The sequence below is a fragment of the Mauremys mutica genome, chromosome 9, assembly GCF_020497125.1.
Source record: "Mauremys mutica isolate MM-2020 ecotype Southern chromosome 9, ASM2049712v1, whole genome shotgun sequence".
Taxonomy (NCBI): domain Eukaryota; kingdom Metazoa; phylum Chordata; order Testudines; family Geoemydidae; genus Mauremys; species Mauremys mutica.
The window spans coordinates 519648-541315 of record NC_059080.1 but is presented as its reverse complement, the minus strand read 5'-3'; the positions used below and the strand labels follow the sequence as shown (position 1 = coordinate 541315).

At 53.3% G+C, this 21668-nt stretch overlaps 1 protein-coding gene across 7 annotated transcripts in view; it reads right to left on the bottom strand.

Annotated features, from left to right (window-relative positions):
• The window catches only part of ZMYM3 (zinc finger MYM-type containing 3), a 66880-nt gene that overhangs the window by 23786 nt on the left and 21426 nt on the right, over nucleotides 1–21668 (bottom strand). For 6 of the 7 annotated variants that reach the window (XM_045031433.1, XM_045031430.1, XM_045031432.1 and 3 more), the window contains 12 exons: nucleotides 11743–12633; nucleotides 10222–10265; nucleotides 9788–9860; nucleotides 8829–9120; nucleotides 8224–8401; nucleotides 7520–7732; nucleotides 6347–6497; nucleotides 5866–5981; nucleotides 3324–3410; nucleotides 2799–2949; nucleotides 2048–2220; nucleotides 1532–1697 (listed from right to left, as the gene is read on the bottom strand). In XM_045031433.1, the coding sequence (XP_044887368.1) occupies nucleotides 1532–1697; nucleotides 2048–2220; nucleotides 2799–2949; nucleotides 3324–3410; nucleotides 5866–5981; nucleotides 6347–6497; nucleotides 7520–7732; nucleotides 8224–8401; nucleotides 8829–9120; nucleotides 9788–9860; nucleotides 10222–10265; nucleotides 11743–12619 (2521 nt within the window). In that variant the 5' untranslated portion in view covers nucleotides 12620–12633. Of the gene's footprint in view, nucleotides 1–1531; nucleotides 1698–2047; nucleotides 2221–2798; nucleotides 2950–3323; nucleotides 3411–5865; nucleotides 5982–6346; nucleotides 6498–7519; nucleotides 7733–8223; nucleotides 8402–8828; nucleotides 9121–9787; nucleotides 9861–10221; nucleotides 10266–11742; nucleotides 12634–13425; nucleotides 13578–21668 lie in introns of those variants that run through there. The other variant, XM_045031431.1, reaches the window with a different exon arrangement.

Below are 21668 nucleotides of genomic sequence, written 5' to 3'. Positions count from 1 at the left end.
TCTGTCGGGGGAGCCTGACACATCTTGCCTGGCTGGATTCTCAGCTCCCAGATGTCTCAATACCACGAGGGGCCAACAGTGCTTTATCCAGGTAGCCACAAGTTCCGGGCCCCTGGGGCCGCCAGGGTGGGTCATTCCAGCACGCAGGCCCTCCTGCCCCCTTCCGATGTGCAGGGCCTTGCCCTTGCTCCTGGCCTTTGCTGCTCCAACATACTTTAGGTGGAGTGACCCCTAAACAGCGATCAGGGGCTTCACTGGCTACAGAAAAGGCTGCCACTTATTGAGTGCTGCTTCTCACCGGGAGTACATGGAACAGCTCTGCTGTTAGCTGCCCTGCCATCCATCTGGATTATGGTGCCGGTCCATTCCTGTCCCCTTCTCCTGGCAACAGAGCCTGGAGACTGGGGGCAGAGCCCTGGTCTCTGGAATGTATTCCCTCACCTTGGTGCAGGTGAGCCAGGGATTTTCTCAGTGAGGAATATTTGCTCTTCTAAGGGTGTAGTGCTTGTGGCAGCAGGCTCAGGGTTTGGCAAAAGTTGGTGCTGGGTCCATCTGAAGTTCAAGTCATTTGATCTCCCAGTATTACAAAGCACCACATGTCCTGGGCAGCATGCAAGCCTAAACCAAATCAAGTGAGTAACAAGGGGGAGGTCCTGGCCCCAACAACAGCCAAGCAGAGCAAGGCTACGTCTGTGTGCCCAGGACGGGGTTAGCTGTGTCCCCTCACGGTACCAATCGCCACCTGCCATCCAGGGAGATCCCAAGGCACTTTGCAACGTCCTACCACTGATTTACACAAGTTAACTACAGGAAACAGGGCAACAGGCAGAGAGAATTCAACCTCCAACTGGAACTCCTGGAACACAGCACAGGATTGTCCAGGACACTGGGGTTAGCAACCCCAGCACTACCCACAACTGCCTGGGACTGCAGACAAGCAGAAAGACTTCCATGTTATGTCTCATTAAAAGAGCAGCACAGCACCCTCTACTGTCCTGCTCCGTTACTGGCTCAGTTCTGACTGAGGGAAAAGCCCCACCGACAGCATCACCAGCACCACTTCCTGCAGCACCCTGGGTGTTCCTTGAAGGTCTCCCATCCAAGCACTGACCTGGCCCAATCCTGCTTAGTTTATGAGATCTGAGGAGGTCACAGCTCAGAGGTGGTGTGGGGCTGGAGGTGGATTATCAAGTCAATCCACGCTGTCCCCTAACCCTTTAAATCAAGCTCCCAGCTGGCAACTTGAGGAAAGAGGCTGGAGTCGCCCGTTAAAAACCTGAGCATCCTCGCTAAGAGTGAGAGCTACAGGCAGCATGCTGGCGCCGGCTCCTCCCATCTGGGCCCTGTGTGTCATAGAACCATAGATGTTAGAGATGGAGAAGCCCCAGTAGGTCCCACTCAGTCCATCCCCCCAGGGGCCAGTGCAGGATTGTTCCCTAATGTCTCGTCCAGTCCCAGCACTGGAGCTTCCAGTTCTCCCTGTCTCTCTCGGGCTGAGCTCTGCTGGGCTCCCTCCCTCCTTCCTACTCACTGTTCAGCAGGCTCTCGGGCCCCTTCTGCGTGTCCAGGTTGGGCTGGTTCTGTTGATTGTAAAACCTCAGCAGACACTGCTGGTTGCAGAAGTGTTTGATTTGCCCCCGCCAGTGGATGGTTTCCAGCAGCTTCCCCTGACGCTTGCAGGCATGGCACCGAGCTGCCTAAAGCCCCGAGTGGTAGGAGACACAAACAACCAAGTAACTAACCACACGCACTCTGCATGCAGAGAAAGAGGAACACTTGGTAAGATGCTGTGAACTTCCCCACAGAAGTGCCCTGTCAGCAACAGCAGTGCAAGCTTCTCCACACCACCACTAGCTGTGGACTCCCACAGTACAAACTTCCTCAGAGCAGTGCTCTGGCAGGATCAGCTGTGAGCTTCCCCATAGCAGTGTCCCATCATTGCTAGCTGGGGACTCCAGCAGGGCCAGCTCCCCAGAGTAGGATCCAGTTCTCTGGATCAGTGCCCACACCAGCAATTCAGTGCAAGGCTGCCAATGCCGATACTGACCTTGAAGTACCATAGCAAGTATTTGCTCTTGCAGTCTTCACTACAGAAGTCCCAGGTGCTGCCCTCCAGCTGCTCGGTGACCGCTCGCTGGCAGGTCTGGGAACAGTAGGTGCAGGTGATGCAGCACAGACCCAGGTTCTTGGTAAAATCCTGTTTGTAAAGAAGCACACACCCTGCGGAGAAACAATAGGAGTGAAACCTTCCCAGGATGCACTGGGGGACTCCCTGACCTGAACAAGACCAGAAGCCAGGTGTGTGGAGACACAACAGAGCACAACGTTGTCGGGAACAATCCTGCACTGGCCCCGGGGCTGGGACGACATGGGACCTCCGCGGATTTGCCATCTCTCACCTCTTTGCTCCTAGGCAGAGCATGACTCCAAACAAACGCCTCCAGCCTCCTGTGTGCAGGAACTTGCCAGCCAGGACAAGGTCAGGCCAGGCCAGCCCAGGTGCAGGAGTGCAGATGTGTGATGACAGGAGGTGCGGAGCTGCCACCTGCTGTCTCCCCCAACCCTCAGGCAGAGAAAAGCAATGAGACAGCCCTCCCCAAGCTGACACTGGATGGCAACGCTTCTTCCCAGGTGCTGGCAGCCAATACTCCACCCCTGAATCAGCCTCCTTGCACTACAAGGCAAGGCCTTTGCCATGGCATGACAGATCTCCCTCCATTCCACTACAAGGTCTCTCCTTTCCCCAAGCCACCGGGTCGGCAGCAGGCACCTTCCTCTCCCATGCTTCCTCCATATACCTTCGCTGCAGAAGTTCTTCTCCACCCCAGAGAAGCGGATCTTCTCGTGCAGCAGCTTCTCCTGCTTGCAGTGCTCACACTGGGACACCACCCCACGCAGCCGCTTGAAGTCCTCGCAGCAGTCCTTACAGCAGAACTGGTACACTTTGTCCTGCCAAAGAGACCGCTGCCTGGGTCAGCCTGGCGGGACAAACCTAGGCTGGCTAGGAAAGCAGGAGCAGAATCACAGCGCTGGGTAGACAGAGTCACAATGTCCCCAGTGTAGGAACTAGGGCAAGGGGGAATCACCCCGTACCCAGCCCAGCCTGTACCCTGAACACCAGGAGAATGTCTTTCATAGACACCCCCACAGGGCTATGGCTGCCAGCTAATCTGGTTGAGAGCAGGCTGACCTGGGCTCCGTCAATGTCCAAGGGTGGCTCCACTCTTGCCCCTCCTGCTCCCTCTTCAGAGCAGGGAAAGGAACCTGAGGAGGCTCCGCAAATCCATGTACCCAGGGCCCAAGACCCTGCTGTCCCTTCTCACCTGCCAGTCCAGAATCTCTGGCTTCCCACTGAAGAGATTGTGACAGTAATGACAATTCAGGTGGATCCCCCCCTCGGGGCTGGTGCGCTGCAGGGAGAAAGGGAGAAAGTTAAAGGAGAAAGGGCACGTAGGGGACAGATGTACCCACCGTGCCCACCAGCTGGAGCATTCCTGCCCAGCCCCACCACACTCACTGGCCAACGTATCCCCACCCACCTCTGCCTGCCAGCACATTCTAAGGTCACTGAGCTTAAGGCCAGAAGGGGACCATTAGAGCATCTAGTCTGACCTCCTGATGGTGACAGGCCATTACATTCTACTCAGTTCCCCTTGTATTGAGCTCTAGAACATGGGGTTATGTTAAAAGCAGATCTTCCAGATAGGCATCCAGCCCTCATAGAATCATAGAATCTCAGGGTTGGAAGGGACCTCAGGAGGTATCTAGTCCAACCCCCTGCTCAAAGCAGGATCAAACCCAACTAAATCATCCCAGCCAGGGCTTTGTCAAGCCTGACCTTAAAAACCTCTAACGAAGGAGATTCCACCACCTCCCTAGGGAACCCATTCCACTGCTTCACCACTCTCTGAGTGAAAAAGTTTTTCCTAATATCCAACCTAAACCTCCTCCTCTGCAACTTGAGACCATTGCTCCTTGTTCTGTCATCTTCTACCACTGAGAACAGTCTAGATCCAAGACCTCATGTGCAGTCCTCAAGAGATGGAGAATCCACCACTTCCTGGGGAGTTTGTGCCAATGGCTAATCACCCTCCCTGAAACGTTGATGCTTTATTTCTAATCTGAACGCATCTAGCTTTGGCTGCCAGCCACTGGTTCTCGCTCTGCCTTTCTCTGCTAAATTAAAGAGCCACAGAGTGCCCCGTATTTTCTCCCCACAAAGATGTTCAGACACTGTGATCAACTCAGCTCTCAAGTGTCTTTCTGACAAGCTAAACACATTGGCCTCTAAGCACACGTTTTCTCCAGCCCTCAAATCCTTGTTGTGGCTCTGTTCTGCACCCTCTCCAATGTTTCAACACTTTTTAAGGTGTGGACACCAGAGCTGGATGCAGTTCAGGATCAGCCTCACCAACGCCTTATTCAGAGGTGAGGTCCCCTCCTAGCTCCCTAGCACTCACTATGTCCGTTTACACAGCCAAGAGTCACATTAGCCCTTTGCCAGAGCATCGCACTGGGAGCTCCCACTCAGCTGCTTGTCTGCTATGACCCCTAAACCCTTCAGAGTCCCTACTTTCCAGGATACAGTCCCCTTCCCCAGTGGTTGGCATTCGTTGTTCCTAGATGCATGAACTTGCATTTGGCTTTATTAAAACACATGTTGTTTGAATGGGACCAACTTACCAATCAAACCAGATAGCTCTGTATGCCTGCCTGTCCTCACATCATTTACCACTGCCAAGCTTTGTGTCATCCACAAAGCGTATCAGCAAAAATTTGTATTTCCTTCCAGATCATTGATGAAAATGGTGACCACTGGGCCTAGGAGACCAATCCCTGTGGGACCCCACTAGAAACATCCCCATTCAGTAATTCCCTATTGACAGTTATTTTTTGAGATCTGTAAAAGTAGCAAAGAGTCTTGTGGCACTTTATAGGCTAACAGACGTTTTGGAGCATGAGCTTTCGAGCTTTGGAGCATGAGCTTTGGAGCATGATACATCCGAAGAAGTGGGTATTCACCCATGAAAGCTCATGCTCCAAAACGTCTGTTAGTCTACAAGGTGCCACAAGACTCTTTGCTACTTTTACAGATCCAGACTAACACGGCTACCCCTCTGATTTTTGAGATCTGTCCATTAACCATTCTTAATCCATTTAACATGTGCTTGACGGATATCATAGAGTGGTAATTTTTTAATCAACACGTTGCGTGTCACTATGACAAACCCCTTACTAAAGTCTAACTGTATTACATCTACACAGTTCTCTTTCATCAGCCAAACCAGGTTTGTTTGACAAGACCTATTTCCCATAAAGCCATGATGACTGACATGACTTACATTCCCATCCTTTAATTCTTTATTGATTGATTCCGGTATTTGCTTTTTCATTACTTTGCCAGGGATTGATGGCAGGCTAACTGGACTATACAGGTCATCCTGCTTATCGTTTTTGAACCATTGCATGACATTAGCTCTCTTCCAAGTCTTCTGGAATTTCCTCAGTATTCCAAGATCCACTAAAAATGCATGTCAGTGGGCCAAAGATCTCCAATTCTCTTAGGACTCTTGGTCCACATTATCTGGGGCTGCTGCTTGCTGGGACTCCTACAGGGAGGGCACACTGGAAAGTCCCAGCTGGGGCATAGGAGTTGCAGGGACTGTGCTCGTAAGTAACCCTGGTGCTGGTCCCACCCTCTGCTCTTAGGCTGGCTGCAAGATGTAGCTGGTTGTAATTTACTCCTATGCCCCAGCTGAGACTTTCCAGTGTGCCCACCCTGTTGGAGTCCCAGGAAGCAGCAGCCTCTGCTGGGAGAGGAGAGGGGAGGGGGACCCCTCCCTGACAGGAAGCATGTTTCAGTACCTGGAATTTGGTCCAGCAGCTGGGGCTGCAGAACTGGTACACAACCCGGTCAGTCTTGTTGTAATAGCAGGGCTCAGACAGGCTCTTTCTGCAGAAGCTGCAGGGCCTAGCGGGACCTAGCAAGACAGAGACAGTGATGGCAGCAGTGTGGAAGGTGGGACTGGAGGGAGAAAATGGGCTGCACGTTCCTATCCCATTCTCTCCAGGTCTGTTATAGTGGGCCTGGTACTCAGACATCCTGGTGCAACAATCGCAGGAGAACGGGGATGCTGGGCTTTGCCAGGGCAGAAATGCTGCCTCAGGGGACAGGGAGGTCGCAGCCTCACTCCAGCTTGGTGACCAACCCGGGCTTACCTAGGGCAATGTTGGAGATCCCCAAACGTGTGACACCTCTCTCTCTGCGGGATCCCCCTAAGCCTCACTCCGACAGGTCAGAGGTCAGCGACACAGGGCCCGCCCTTTGGGGCTGACGTTCTCTTACCGGTCAGACCCGACTGCTTCACTTTGTGAGAGGTGGTGCAGCAGATGGAGCAGAACAGGCCCATCTTGCCGCTCCGATCCACGTTGGGCAGCATGTCAAAGTTCTTACACAGCGTTTTGCACCACATGCAGGGGTACACGCGGGTATTCTTCTGCAAGCATAAAGCAGAGGGTGGCTACTGGAGAGCTCAGGCCCCTGCTTTCCTCCATCCCATGTCCTAGCCCATCCTCATCCCATCTTACCCACTCTCCCTCCTCCCATCCCCTTCAATGGCTCCACAAGGCAGTTCTACAGCAGGCTGACATGAACACACAACATGGACGACAAGATTGCACTCTGTTCCCCCCTTGGGTCACAGGCCCTGGCAGCTGTTGGCAATGCCCAAGAGCAGGTCATGCTCCTCTCTACCATCTGAGAACCCACCTAGATCTCAGGCTAGCCTGGGGCACACAGCTGCTTTGTAGGGACCCCATGGCTGGATGCAAGAGAGGCCCCTCAGTGGGGATATTGTCTAGCTCACGGAATCCTGCACAGCACAGGAGGATAGAACCAGCAAAGAGTCCTGTGGCACCTTATAGACTAACAGAAGTTTTGGACCATGAGCTTTCGTGTGTGAATACCCACTTCGTTGGATGCATCCGACGAAGTGGGTATTCACCCATGAAAGCTCATGCTCCAAAACTTCTGTTAGTCTATAAGGTGCCACAGGACTCTTTGCTGCTTTTACAGATCCAGACTAACACGGCTACCCCTCTGATACTTGACAGGATAGAACCAGCTCTGTGCCTTTGACCAGCTCCACCGTAAGGAGCCAGCTCTGTGCCTTTGACAATCAGCCTCACTAGGCAAGTGACCAGGAGCACCAGCTCACAGGTCCCAGGGCCAGGCCGACTTATCCAGCCAGCCCACGGGTCCCAGGGCCAGGCCTGGGGAGCTGCAGCCCCAGCAGCAAGAGTAAGCTCAGTGCACCTCCACTGGTCTGCTTTGAAGAGAGCCTGGCTCTCTTTTATTAAGAAGCTTCCTGAGCATTGGAGGAGATGAGAGCGAGACTGCTCGGCGCTGCTGCTACTGCAGAGGAAGCGCCCTGCACTGAGCCAGGAGAAGGCTGGTAAAGCCTCGGGAAAGGGAGATGGGTGCCCCCAGAGCCCCTCCCTGTCTCCAGGAACACCTCACCTTCTTGTAGCTATTGAGACAGGTGGAATTGCAGAAGCGTTTCTGCTGGCCCTCATGGAAGAGGTACTCCAGCGGCAGCCCCTTGTTGTAGATGTAGAGGCCGCAGTTATCGCAGCAGTTGGTTTTCAGCCCCTTGGTGGCTCGGAATTTGGTGAAGCAGGCGTCACTGCAGAGCCGGTGCACCACGTTCCCATTGCTGACCTCGTGCTGGATCTGTACACACACCAGCACCAGGCACTGCCTCAGATGCAAGCACAGGCCCACCCCTGCCATTCCGCAGGGGCCTGGCCCTCGAGCTGGCCTGTGCCTCTGGGCAGGAAGGGCCATTACTCTAGGAAACCCATGCAGGCTGGCTCCCATCCCAACAGGACAATGGAATGAGCGGCACGGGGAGCTGCAAGGGGCAGCGTGGGGAGAAGAGAGCAGACGCTGCGCCTCTGGGGCTGATGGGTAGAAAACAATGGAAAAGGAAGAATCTGAAAACAAGCCCAAATCTGCACACAGGCCACAGCCTGAGGCCACAGGAGTCCCTGGCAGGTTCCCCAAGCCAACCCAGATACTGATAGGCTCAACCAAGCCCCTATAACTAGATTAGGCAGCTCACAAGCACCTGGAAGGTGTGGGCAGTTGCATTAACTCCAGCTCCAGCAGATGGCTTCAAAGCTTCTTGGGCCAAACAATGGAGAGACCTGGGCTCTGCTTACCTCCCCAGGCTTGTGACAGACACTGCAGCGGCTGGTGTCCGAGGCCTCTGCAGGCTGAGGGGCTGGTCTCTGCTGCTGCGCTTCGTAGAGGGAGAGGCACACAGAGGTGCAGAACTCATGGAAAGAGCCACCTGAGCCAATCTGGGCCACAACAGAATCCTTGGTGTTCCAGATCTCTCTGCAGGGCAGGAAGGGACTGGTTAGCGCAGGGGACACCCCCACTCCAGGACAAAGAGGGAGGGTGGGCCGTAATGCAAGGAGCTCCAGGACAGGGGGATGTGAGGGGGAGCAGAAAGTGCAGCTAGAGGGAGTGGAGTCCTGTGGTGGGGAATGACAGGGTATTGGGAGGGAGGCCAGGAGTATGAAGGGGGGCAAGGGAGCAGGATGGGGTGACATGGGTGGGAGAGTAGACAAGGGATTCAGCAGGAAGGGTAGTGGGTTGGGGAGAGTGTGAGGGTGGGCGCGAGGAAAGGTAGGTAGGGGTAAGCAATACTGTGAAAGCAGGGCACATGGGTAGGTGGGTGAGATGAGGGCAAGGGTGGCTAGTCAGATGGAAGGCGGGGGGAGGGGGGCGAGAGGGCGGATAAAGCAGGGAGGGCACACACTTTTTACAGAAGGTGCAGATCTTCTTGCCAGGTGGTTTCTTGGAGAAGGTGGTGAGACAGGAACTGGAGCAGAAGAGCTGAGGGAGCCCTTTGCGCTGGTAAGCGGTCTGGCCCTTCTGCAGTGGGGTCCGGCAGTTGGCACAAGTCATCTTGGTGACGGTGGAGCGGGCAGCCCGCTGAGCCATCTGTGTGCGCAAGGACATGCGGGTCGAGCGCCGGGTACGGAAGGGAACAAAGTCCTCGTCATTGGGATCATCCACCATAGCATCCGAGTCCTCGTCAGAGACCGGGACTGTGAGCAGGGAAAGGGAGAGACAGATTCCCTGTTAGGGACCGCGGCATAACCCTATGTCCAGACTGGGGACGGGGCTTTCTGGAGTCCATTTCAGGGTGCAGAACCTGGAATTTCCTCAGCGGGGAGGAGTAAGGGACCTTGGAAAGCTGTAATGTGCTGGCAGGGGATGAAGCAGGAAACCCCCAGGCTCACTGAGCCTTGGGCACTGCTGTCTCCACACGAAAGGCATGATTCTCTGGGGCCAAGCAGCAAGTTCCAGTGCAAACACTTAGAGCAGACTGCAGAAGTCTCTGTCCGTTCCACTGTGCATTACAGAGACCAAGGCAGCTCCCCCCAGCCCCTTCCCACAAGAGAGAAGGAGCAGGTGGCACAGCCAGGGTGCGAGGGGCACAACTCCTCCCCACTCCTAGAGGAAGGAGCAGCAGATGCCACAAGCACTTTTAGACTCTGCATCTCAGAGGCAGACACTGGATGTTTTCCCCCAGGAAAGCCCCTACAATGAAGCCCACCTCCTGATCCCCAGGTGGGGTGGGGAGAAAGGGACAGTGTTGCCCAGGGGATTGTGCTCCTGGCTGGGAAGGGGCCTCTCAGATGACTCCTCAAACCGCCCCCTCTCCTTCCCCTCACTTAGACATGGGCTGAGTGGCCAGCCTAGGTTACTTACTGCTCTCGGAGGAATTCACAGTTTCAGGCCTGGCTGCCTCTGATCTCCTGGCTCGTTCGCTTCTCTTCTGCTCCTGGAAGATACCCAGAGAATATTCAGACCAACCATCTTCTGGGGTGGCCATGGACAGAGAGCCTCGGCCACTCCCAGGGCCCAGCTACAGGGCTCTTCTTTCAAACTAACTGCAGATGGTTCAAGCTTTGCTGAACCCCAGCCAAAATCCTGACTGGGTTTAGAAGGGCAGGGAGACCGAACTGGCTTAAGAGAAAGGGGCTGTAGCCTGGCAGGTGGCAGGGAGCTAAGATTGAAGTCACCTGCACAGCACAGAGAAGGTGTCTGTCCCAGAAGACATGCACACTCCTTCCCATGCTCACTCAGAGGGGTGGCCTTCAAGTACTGTTGCAGACAGAGGCACTTGTCTGAACTCTCCTCACCTTCTCAGTTGGCTGTTCGCTTCCCTTCCCGGCCAGGTCTTCTCCTGCAACGGAAATACAGATGACACCTGAATCCCAGACCCTGATTCTCTCCAGAGCAGGGGAAAAGCTTCCTGCTCAGAGACAGCAGCCCTCTGCATTAACAGGAGGGGCTAGAAATCACAGGGAAGACGACCTGCATTTGCACCTGCCTACGTATGCACAGCAAGGCTTGATATCACAGAGCCACATGGAGGAAGAACCACATACAAGGTGTGGTATCCACACCCGGGAGCATGCCATGGGTAGCAGGCCTGCATGCAGAGTGGGAGAGAGACACTGGGCAGCTGCAGCTGTCACTTCTACATTTTCAGAGCCAGCCTGCCAACCTGGCGACCGAATCCTCTCTGTAAACACAGAACAGACTCAGCCTGGGAAGGGTGTGGGTAGGCCCAGGCCTTCCTCAGCCTGGTGTGGAGAGCAAGGCATGAACCCTGCCTAATGGAGACATGCCCTGCCCACGCTGCTCCACCCCTAGTGCCAAGGTAGCCGCAGACATCACCAATCGCACCAGCATGGGCTGAATCCAGTGCTTTGGCAGGGGGACCAGTAGCCAACAGGGCCAAACTTCAAGCTACGACAGCCAATGAGTGCGCTCAATTGCACCCAGGGCCCTGACTGCCAGAGCTATTAATCTCTCCTGTTGGGGCCACTTCCCCAGCCCACCCAATTAGCCGGCAATGCTGGTTCACACACAGAAGAGACCTAAGTTTCCTGTAAGCTGCGCAGCCGTGCAGCAGCCTATTTAGAGCAGTGCAGGCACTCAGGGAACTTGCCCGGAGACCTGCCGCAGCTGGGGACCAGCCGGGGAAGGGGTGCCCCTCCTGCCGTGGCCAGGGCGATGTGGACCCAGCTGTGGCCGGAGTGGTCTGGCCCAGCCCCAGGTGCAGCCAGGGCACCCCTCCCCAAGCCCGAACCCAGCTCTGGCCCAGACCTGCGGGGACAGGGGGAGGGGCGCCTATCCTGCAGCCCCAGCCCAGGTGCTGCTGCGGGGAGAGCTGGGGGAATCCTCTCTCCTTGCCGTAGCCCTGGAGGACCCTCCTGCACCCCAAAGCCCTCATCCCCGGGCCCACCCCAGAGCCCTCACCCCCCACACACAACCCAACCCTCTGCCCCAGCCCTGAGCCCCCTCTCACACTCCGAACCCTTCAGCCTCACCTCAGAGCTCGCACCCCCAGCCAGAGCCTGCACCCCAACCCTCTGCTGAAGCCCTGAGCCCCCTCCCACTCTCTGAACCCCTCGGCCCCACCCCCACCACATGAATTTTGTTATTTGCACCAATATGAGGGTCATGTGTCACACATCACCTCCATAGTGGTGCACATAATAAAATGTATTCTGCACATGGGTGGGAAAAATTAGAGGGAACTCTGGCAGGAGACCCCAGGGTAAGTCGAGAGCTGATCAGTCTCCAGTTTACTGGAGCAGAGGCTGCCCACTACTTGTCATGCAAGAACTTCGCCCCAGCACTGGAAGACCTACCTGGGGATGATGACAGTGTGGTCTCCTGTGCTTTCGGCATGCTGCTCTCTTGTCTGAGGGTATTGCCACCATCCTCATCCCCCTCCTCAGCCTGGCCTTCCTCAGTGTGCTCAGGGGGCAGGGCAGGGCTCGGTTCTAGCCCTTCTGCTGCTGCTGCTGCCTCCTCTTTTTGCACAGGGGAGCTTTTCCTTGGTGCCTTCAACCTTGTTTTCTTTGCCTGCTTAAGACTGGGCTGTGGCGAAACCGCTGGCAAACTTGAGAGCTGCGTTGTAAATTCCTCTGTGGGTGGCGCACAGCTCAGCTCCCCTGCGACAGGAATGGGCTGCTGGGGGGACTCCAGGGTGTTGCCATCACAATGCGCAGCAGTACAATCAGCTTTTAGGTCCCCAGAGTCATATTTTGGTTTATCTTCCCCTTCTTTCCAAGCTTCTGGCACAATGTCTTCCCTAGCCAGCACAGAGGAGTCCCCATGCCCATCCGCCATGTCCTGGGAAGAATGTGCCTTGTACAGACCCTCCAAATCCCCTGGTTTATCTAGAACCATCAAGTCAGTGGCGTCATCTAAGTCATCTAAGACTCCAGGTTTCTCCAGAACGTCCAAGACACTGGGTTTATTTAGATCAAGATCGTTTGATTTGCTTAGGTCAGCCAAACTGTCCGCTTTCACCAAAAGGTCTAAGTCCCCATCTGCTGTGACCTGCTTGGTCTGATCCCATTCCATCACAGGGGGTTGAAGACCTGACGCTTGCTGTGTAGAAGCTGTCTGGGAGCCCAGAAGATCTTCCCCAAACTCCATGTCAGCAGGGAGATCACCAATCAGTGGCTTATCAGGCAGAGAAAGTGGGTCCAAAGATCCAGGAAATTCACTGGAATCCATTTAGAAGCAGCAAACTGGAAATGAGAAAGAGCCAGAAAGTCAATGTTACAGTGTCTACATACAGCATTACACACTCTTCCAGGCTGTACCAGGAGATTCCTGGTGGAAATCTAGCACAGACCAGGAGACAAGCGACCCACCTCCACTTCTCACAGTATAAGAGGGAGTTACAAACTTCTGGAGCCAAAAAGCTGCCTTGAGCTCTGCCTGCCTGGGAATTTACCACCACATGCCTATGCTCCACCATAGCCAAGATTCAACTACAAGGGTGAGTGAGTATGTTTACAGCAGAGAAACACGGTGAGCTACTACAGAGGAACTGTGTTTCAATTCAGAGGACTCTGTGTAGCTATTCAGCAATCTGTAATGCGTAGTGGGACGGGTGCGCTATTGCCCCCTCAGTACTTCACCAGAGCCAGACCAGGGGGCAGGATGGGTCAGTTCTCACACAGCTGCCCATGTGTTACTATTTAAAATGCCTTTTCTCCCAGCCAGTCCATCTCACCACCAGGAGCCACCCCTCCCCTGCCCCCACTGTAGGAATCCCCTGCAATCTATGTAGCCCTCGCCATGGAGACAGACTATCCCCAAGAGCTTGGAGTCAAAAAACACAGGGAGACAAGGACATATCTCTGGGATCCCAGCTGTATAGGTGCAGGAGTTGCGGAGTGTTTGGTTTCTGCAGAAAGAAACCTTCCGCTGGGGAGTAAGGCGGGTTATGAGTGAAGACAGAAATAACCCCAAGAGGCTAAAAACCACTGACAAAACATAACAGAAAATCATAAACTAGTATCTTGGGGAATTACCCTGAAACTGGTCCCGAGCAAGCTAGGCAGCAAGGATGCACCAATCTGTGCTACCCCTGCTGAAATGAGATCACTTCTGGGCTCCTCATTATGTGAGAGATTGGAAGTTGAAGTCAAAGGACAGCCACAAACATGATCAAGGGCTGGAGAAGCTGGAATTATGAGGAGAAACGGAGAGTGAAATACATATGTCTTTGCTAAACAAGGAAAACTACCACCAACTATATGACAGGTGTAAAAGCCAGAGGGAGAGGGATCCTGGGAAGTGCCCAGCTCGATCAAATCTATGGTCTAGCCAGTGCGGCATTCTTTTTCTGACAGAGGCCAGAACTGGACACTTCAGAGGAAGGAGCAAGAACTCCACAAGAGCAGATGTAGGATAAAGCATCATTCTAATCCCTAAGAGTTAGAAATGGGTCTAAGCTCTGAGGCAGGAGGTTTAATGTGCCTTCCAACTTTTGTTACCCGTCACTATTCTAACCCTGGACATTCTCAAGCCTGTAAATGTCCACTCACTTCTTAAATGGTCAGTTTGTGGTCTCAGTGACACTCTGTGGCAGCAAGTCCCACTGGTTAATTACAAACTGCGTAAAAATGTATTTCCTTTTCTCAGTTTTGAATCTGCCACCTTTTAATGTCATTAAAATGTCCCTTTGTTCTTCTGTCATGAGACAGGGAAAACAGGAGCTCCTGATCTACCTTCTCTTGACCTGTCACTATTTTACAGACCTTTATCACGTCTCCTCTTTAAAGGTAACAATCCCTATTTTTTCCAATCTCTCTTCAGGGAAGCTGTGGCAGCTCTATCACTTGAGTGTCTGTCACGGAGTCCCCAGGCAATGCTCTGGAACTGCTCCCCACAAAGCCAGGCAGGACTTTGGGGAGCCTCCTCTCCCTCGGAGCAGACTTTTTCAGAGCCAAAAGCTCACACGTCTTCACCTCCTGGGTCTCTCCTAGGAGCATTCAGCATCCTCTGCCCCTCCCTGCGCTTCCCACAGCGAGTCCGCCCCAGCGGGGTCCTGGGGAAGCCACAGGGTCCTGCACCCCCACTTTGCAGTCAGACGTGACTCTCAGCCAGCCAGTGACACAGAGGTTTATTAGATGACAGGAACACGGTGTAAAACAGAGCTTGTAGGTACAGCGAACGGGACCCCTCGGCCGGGTCCATTCTGGGGGGCAGTGAGCCAGACCCCCACGTCTGCACTTCACTCCTCGTCCCTAGCCAGCTCCAGACTGAAACCCCCTCCAACCCCGCCTCCTCTGCTCAATTCCTTTCCCGGGCCAGGAGGTCACCTGACCTCTCTGTCTCCAGCACCTTTAGCATCCCCTTGCAGGGGGACAGGGCCCAGGCCATTAGTTGCCAGGCGACTGCGGATCGGCCAGAGCTGAGGCACCAACACAGTATTCAGAGGAAACATTAAAACCAGTCCCACTTCATCACAGTGTCCTAAACTGGCCCCAAAATAGCTAGCACAGTGCAGGTGCGCCTCCTCAGCTTGCTCCTATCCGTAGTACCTCTGAGTCTCTTGCCCCTGGGTCCTCTAAGTTCCTGTGGCCAGCACAAGACTCTTCCTCTCACCCTACGCCATAATACCACTTGGTGGATGCTCCCTATAGCTCTAGCACCTACGAGGAGGGAATTATTACAGTGTTTAGTCCAGCATCCTCTCTGGAGGAGCTGGGGCCTGCCACACCAGTTGGCTGTGTAGAAGTCACCTCACAGCTCGGGTGAATGGAGCCCATTTGGAGTTCATATGGTCAAAGATGATCTTACTATGAAGAGAAAGTAACCCCCATCAAGCAGCTGACACCTCTTGAGAGAGCGTATTTCACTCCAGTCACAAGCCCACACCGTCGAGCATAGACTATAAATAGGGTGCAGCAAAGATGAACCCTCCAAATAGTTTTCTCTCTCAAACAAGTTTGCAGTGCAAGATGATGAAGGGCAGAGTGAGACTTGACCAGCTCCTTCTACTCTTCCTGCCCACAGCAGAAAAGCCAGGCATCACTCAAGAGGCAGTTTACTTCGAACTAACACACAGGAAATACATGTGTGGAGCAGAAACAGATCTGAGGAAACTGTCTTTAGAAGGAGGTAAGAGTCTGACTCTGCAGCCAGACATTGTAAACATTTTCAGTTATCAACTAAAATAAGAACAGCCAAATATCTTACTTCAGGGTGGCAGCTGAGCACTGCTGCCCTCAGGAAAGGAAAATGATTCACCTGGTACTCTACTTCTCTGAAGACATCATCTCACACAGCCCTATCTCTTCAGCATGAGACTGGCATAGCTCCCCTTGTCCCATTAAGGCACCAGTAACAGAGAGCCATGCCCCCTACTACTGTCGTATGCTACCTCCTGCCAAATATAAATGCTGCCCTCCGTCTGTTCCAGGCAGTTCCGCTGGCTGGATAGGAGGCAAAGCTCCCAGAATGAGGAGAACATAAAATCTAAGATGTGCCTCAGAGAAAGGAAAAGAGAGAAAAAAAATGAGTGCAAGAGAAAAGCCTCTCAATGAAGAAAAGGTCCAGAGCCTTAGCGGAGGTGAGAATGCTCCAGAGAGGAGAAGTAGAATAAGTTAAATAATTTCTCCTTTTCTAAAGATGCCCTCTACTGGGATTCCCGCTTCTGGAGAGTAAGAAGTTAGTACACCACAGCAGCAAGCAGCAGTAAGGTCAACACCAGCCCAGTGAACAGGGAGGGGTTTCATTTGATGTACAAAGCAGAGAAAGACACTTCTCAAAACCACAATTAGGTGCCATGTACAAGCCTGCGGAATGAGCCACAGAGGCCAAACACACAGACAAGATTAGCCACTGTGTGAAACCACCACAAAGCTTCATTTGGTGGTGGGAAAGTTTGATCTCCTGTAATAGGGGCTAACCGGGCCTAGTTCACCTGTGTTAAGGAGCGTCTTCTCTAGGAAGCCCCCGGCTAGGGTTCCACTGGGTTGCAGCTCAGGGCCATTGTTTGGGACAGCCAGAAACCAGTCCTCCTCAATCCCTTGCTGTTACTTTTACCTCTGTAGTCTTCCCCAGCTTCTTTGACCTGCTCCTCCCTTTGCTGGGTGGGCTGGTTGGTTTGGAAGCTTTACACCAGCCTGCTGAAGGACTCCTCTCCCTGCAGTCCCCCTCAGGGCAAGTCTACATTACAAAATTAAGTCGAGCCTAAGTTACACCAATGTACAGCTGCCACAGTAATTAAACTGCTTTTGCATATCCACACCATGCTCCTTGCGTCAGTGGTGTGCGTCCTCGCTACCAGCACTTGTACTGATGCAGACAGCAGACACCGCGGGGAGCTATCCCCCTGTACAACTTGCCACCATCTAGTGCAAGATGGTTTGGGAAGGGTTTGCAATGCCTCATGGGGGCAAATGAGTCACTCAGAGGCAACTGGGAAAACGGTTTCAACATCCCATGATGCAGTTTTCTCCATCCCATAATTTTATCTGCATCCTATGATGTCTGTGACTCTTTTCAAAAGCCCCACAAATCCACACATTCGCTGTGTCTGTGAGAAGCATGCTTCCTGCACAGGTCTGCACCATTTTATGAGCATAAGGCGCCTGATCCTGCAGCATTTGCAGAGCCACCAGAGGAGCTGAAGGGAGAATCACAATTCCATGGAGCTAGCTTGTTGTGGAACACAAACAATTGAAGGTTGTTGCTAGCCTTCACGGGGCAGCTGCAGATGGGGAAGCACCAGTTCTGGGCCCAAGAAACAAGCACTGACTGGTGGGATTGTATTGTTATTCAGGTATGGGATGAGGCACAGTGGCTGTAGAATTTTCAGATGGGCAAAGCCACATTCCTGGAAGTGCATGCAGAGCTTGCCCCAGCCCTCCAGTGCAGTGACACCACAGTGAGAGCTGCACTGACAGTGGAGAAGCAAGTGGCAATCACTGTGTGGAAGATGGCAATGCGAGATTACTGACAGATCAGTAGCAATCTATTTGGAGTTGGGGAATCCACCATGGGGCTTGCTGTGATGCAAGTTTTCAGGGCCATTAATCGCATCCTGCTATGAGGGTTTGTGACTGTGGGCAATGTGCAGGACAGTGGCTGGTTGTGTAGCAATGGGGTTCCAAAACTGAGACAGGGTGGGGTACATGGCACATATATCCCTATTTTGGCACCAGACCACCTTGCCCAAATACATCAACGGAAAGGGCTACTTTTCTAGGGTATTGCAAGTGCTGATAGATCACCAGGGATACTTTACTGACATCAACGCAAGATGGTCAGGGAAGGTGTAGAACACACATTTTTAACACAGGCCTGTTCAGAAAGCTGCAAGCAGGGACTCTTTCCAGACCAGAGGGTTACCACTGGGGATGTTGAAATGACGATAGTGATCCTGGAAGACCCAGCCTGCCCCTTAGCCCTGTGGCTCACAAAGCTGGACACCAGCCACCTTGACAGCAGCGAGGAGCGCTTGAATTACAGACTCAGCAGGTGCAGCATAACAGCTGAATGTGCCTTTGGCCATTTGAGAGGACATTGGCACTATTTACTCATGAGATTACTCAGTGAAAAAAATATCCCACTGGGTATAGCTGCCTGCTGCGTGCTTCATAGTATCTGTGAAGCAAAAGGGGGGAAGTTTCCACTGGGGTGGAGGTGGAACAGCTGGCTGCTGATTTTGAGCAGCCAGACACCAGAGCTGTAAGATCTCAGCAGGGAGCTATGCGACTCAGAGAGGCTTTGAAAGACCATTTTAATAGAGAGCCGCAATGATGTGTGCTGCTGTATCATGCTCTACCTGGCTTTTTTTTTTTTTTTTTTTTGCGCATGCGCAGCCCCATATGAACCTTGTAATGAGTGCTGTGTGTAGTAATATAACATTGGAAATGCACCTATTGCTATTATCTGTGAATGTCAGCCCTAGTCATCATATGTTGTGAGCTAATAAAAATGAATTAAGTTTCCATAAATAGACTTTTATTCCAAACCCCTGCAAACATACATTTGTAACTGAATGAAACTTTATAAATACAGGGAAAAGAACCTTTGAAGAAAGAACAGTTATTTCCACTTCTCACACACACTAACTGCCTCTGTCACAGGGGGGAGTGGTAGGGGTAATGCGTCGTCCCTGGACACCATGTGGGAGGACAGGAGTGTGGAGAGGTGCCAGAATGCAGCTCTCTATGGGCTGCAGAGGGAGGCGAGCATGGGTCTGTTGAAGCTGAAGATCAACAAGAGTCTCCAGCCTGTTTGACACTTGAGAAGCACCAGCATCTCCTGCTGCACGTCTCTCTCCTTTTCCTGTGTTTTTCTCCTCTCTGCTTTATCCCTGTCCATTCTATCCATGAGGGTGATCCTCTAAGCCCCATGCTCGGTATATGAAGCACTAGAGGCTTGCAAGATCTTTTGGAACACATCATCCCATGTCCTCTTCCTTCTCCTCCTCATGTGGCACAGCCGCTCTGCTGGTCTGGATGAAGAGACCCTCAAGGCCACATTTCCAGCTGCAAAAGATGCAATGCACAAAGGTACTATTGTGAGTGTATTCACAAGATAAATGGAAACTTGGCATACTGAACTCACTCCCTTTGATCCACACAAGTTACAGGCACTACATTCTCACTTCTCCTTGGGATTCATAGACCATGGGGCAGTTCCTCTACCTCTATTAGCTATTTCACTACCTCTTCTAGCACGATCAAAAAAGAGTAAACGAATAGACAATACCAAAGCAATATCAAAGCTAACTGCATACTTACCAGAGGTTCCTTCCCCTGCATCAGGCTCGCTGGTGCTGGACAACAGAGACTGGGTTGACTGCTCAAGCATCAGAAAGAGGTCCTTGCTCACCATGCCACTGGATCCACCCTGGTCGCCTGTACCCCATGCTCCTCCTTTTCCTTGTCCAACACCTCTTCCTCACTGTTCACTTCAGGGGCCTGTTACTCCAGCTCCCCTGAAGTATCCACAGGGCTCTTGGCAGTGGTGGTGGGGCCTTCACCGAGAATGGCATGCAACAATTTGTAAAAGCAGCATGCCAGCCTCTCTGCACCAGAGACACTATTTGCATCCCTTGCCTTCTGGTACACTGCCACAGCTCCTTGACTTTTATGCAGCACTGCTGCAGGTCCCTCTTATAGCCCTTCTGCCCCATGTCCCAAGTTTCCACATTTCTGTGGTTGGATCAGAGCTATGCCCCCACAGCCATCCACCACTTTTGGTGTACGCCAGGAGGAAGTGTCTCTGCAGCGTTGAGACAGCATGGTCAGCTGCTAGGTGAGCTATCCATACCAAGCAAACAGGAAATGGAATTTCAAAAATGTGTGGAGCTTTAAAAGAGGAGCGGTGTCTACCTGTGTACCTGGCCTCTGGGCAGTGGAATTAAAAAAGATGACCAGAATGGTCACAGTGGGGCATTGTGGGACACCTCCTAGAGGCCACTGAAGTCAACATAAGTAACGCAGTGTCTACACGGACACCGCATTGATTTAACTGATATACCTCTTGCAGAGGTGGCGTTATTAAGTGGGCATAGAGAGCAAATCACATCGGTGGGAGTGACATTTTAGTGTAGACTCTTACAGAGTTAGGTCCACATAAGCTGCCTTGTGTCGACCTACCTCTGTGGTGTCGACCAGGCATCTACCTGCCTTGCAGCCTTTTTAATCCTTTGGAGTTACCAAATCAGCTCTGGCTGAGCATGCTGGCAGTTGCTTTGTTAACTCCCTGAACGCTGAGCCAGCACTGAGTATATAGATGCCACAAGAACTCCCCTGTCTTGTGAACATGTTCTGAAACACAAGTCTGAAACAGGACTCCTTCCTGCAGGCCAGTCCAAATAAAAACACCTCGTAAACGCATGGGGAGAGGACCCCAGATCAGCTTTGCTGATGTCTACCACAGAAACATCCCTGAGGCGGGAAGCAGAGCAGCCTGGCCCCAGTCCACTCCACTCCAGCTCCCAGCCATGGCACTCCACTTCCCACCGTCGGTGAGTGCGGGGAGGTTGGGGAAAGGATGCCCTCCGCATTCACTGGCGGCGGGAAGCGGAGCGACGCGGCCCCAGCCCGCTCCACTCCGCCACCTCTCAGCTGCGGCGCTCCATTTCCCACTGCAGGTGAGTGCAGGACCTTTCCCCAGCGACATGGCTGGGGCCGGGGCAAGGAAAGCGGAGCAGACTGGGGCCGCATTGCTCCGCTTCCCACCACCAGGGGAAAAGGGGGGGCTCCTTTCCCCAATCTCCCCACACTCACCGGCGGCGGTGGGAAGTGGAGCGATGTGGCTGGGAGCTGGCGGAGTGGAGCAGGCTGGGGCCGGGCTGCTACGCTTTGTGTGGGGAGATCACTAGAATAATGAAGGTGTTAAACAACTTCTACTAAAGTTCAACATTTTAAAATCAGCAAGTCCAGGTGAGATGGGGTGATGACTCACCAGCGCGACGCCTCCTGCTAGTTGTCCAGGGAATTAGCTTTTTCTTCAGCTCCAGAGCGCCCTCTGCCGGCTGATGTCTTGCCTGCTGCTGGCCCAGTGACCCTCCCAGAGCCCGGTGACCTTTCTCTCAGGGTTCTGCCCTCTGCAGTACCCACGCAGTCTCTGGGTCTCCCCTCCCAGGGGAACCCCAACCTTGCCTCAGTGACTACTGCCAGTCATTATCTAGCCCCCGCTCCCTGGGGCGGACTGCAGATTTGGCACGGTTTACCCCTGTCCCAGACACCTGCCCCTTCTGCGGTGCGAGGGAAACCCTGGCGCACGTTTACTTAGAGTGCGCCAGGTTGCAGCCCCCACACCAGCTCCTCACGAACATACTGTTGCGTTTCTGGCTGCACTTTTCCCCTCACCTCCTTCTCTATGCACTCCCTATCCGTGGCCCCACAAAGTCACGGGACCTCCTGGTCAACCTCCTCCTCGCCCTGGCTCAAATGGCCATCTACACAACCAGGGAGAGGAGGTTGGCCAATGGAGACTCCGGTGACTGTGGGGTTTGTTTCCGATCCTCTGTCCGTTCACGCATCCGGGCAGAGTTCCTCTGGGCGGCTTCGACCGGCTCCCTTGACGCCTTCGAGGAGCAGTGGGTGCTGTCCGGGGTTCTCTGCTCGGTGTCCCCGTCAGGCTCCCTTCTTTTGACCCTCTGACCGCACTCCTGTCCCTGTTCTTTTATTAGTTGTCCCCTGAACTCAGTGGGGTTTTGAGGTCCTGTAGATCCTCCCCTTGGGCGGGGGGGGACGGACCCTTAAACAGTGGGCGGGCTTCTGCCTGCCCACTTCCCGAAACC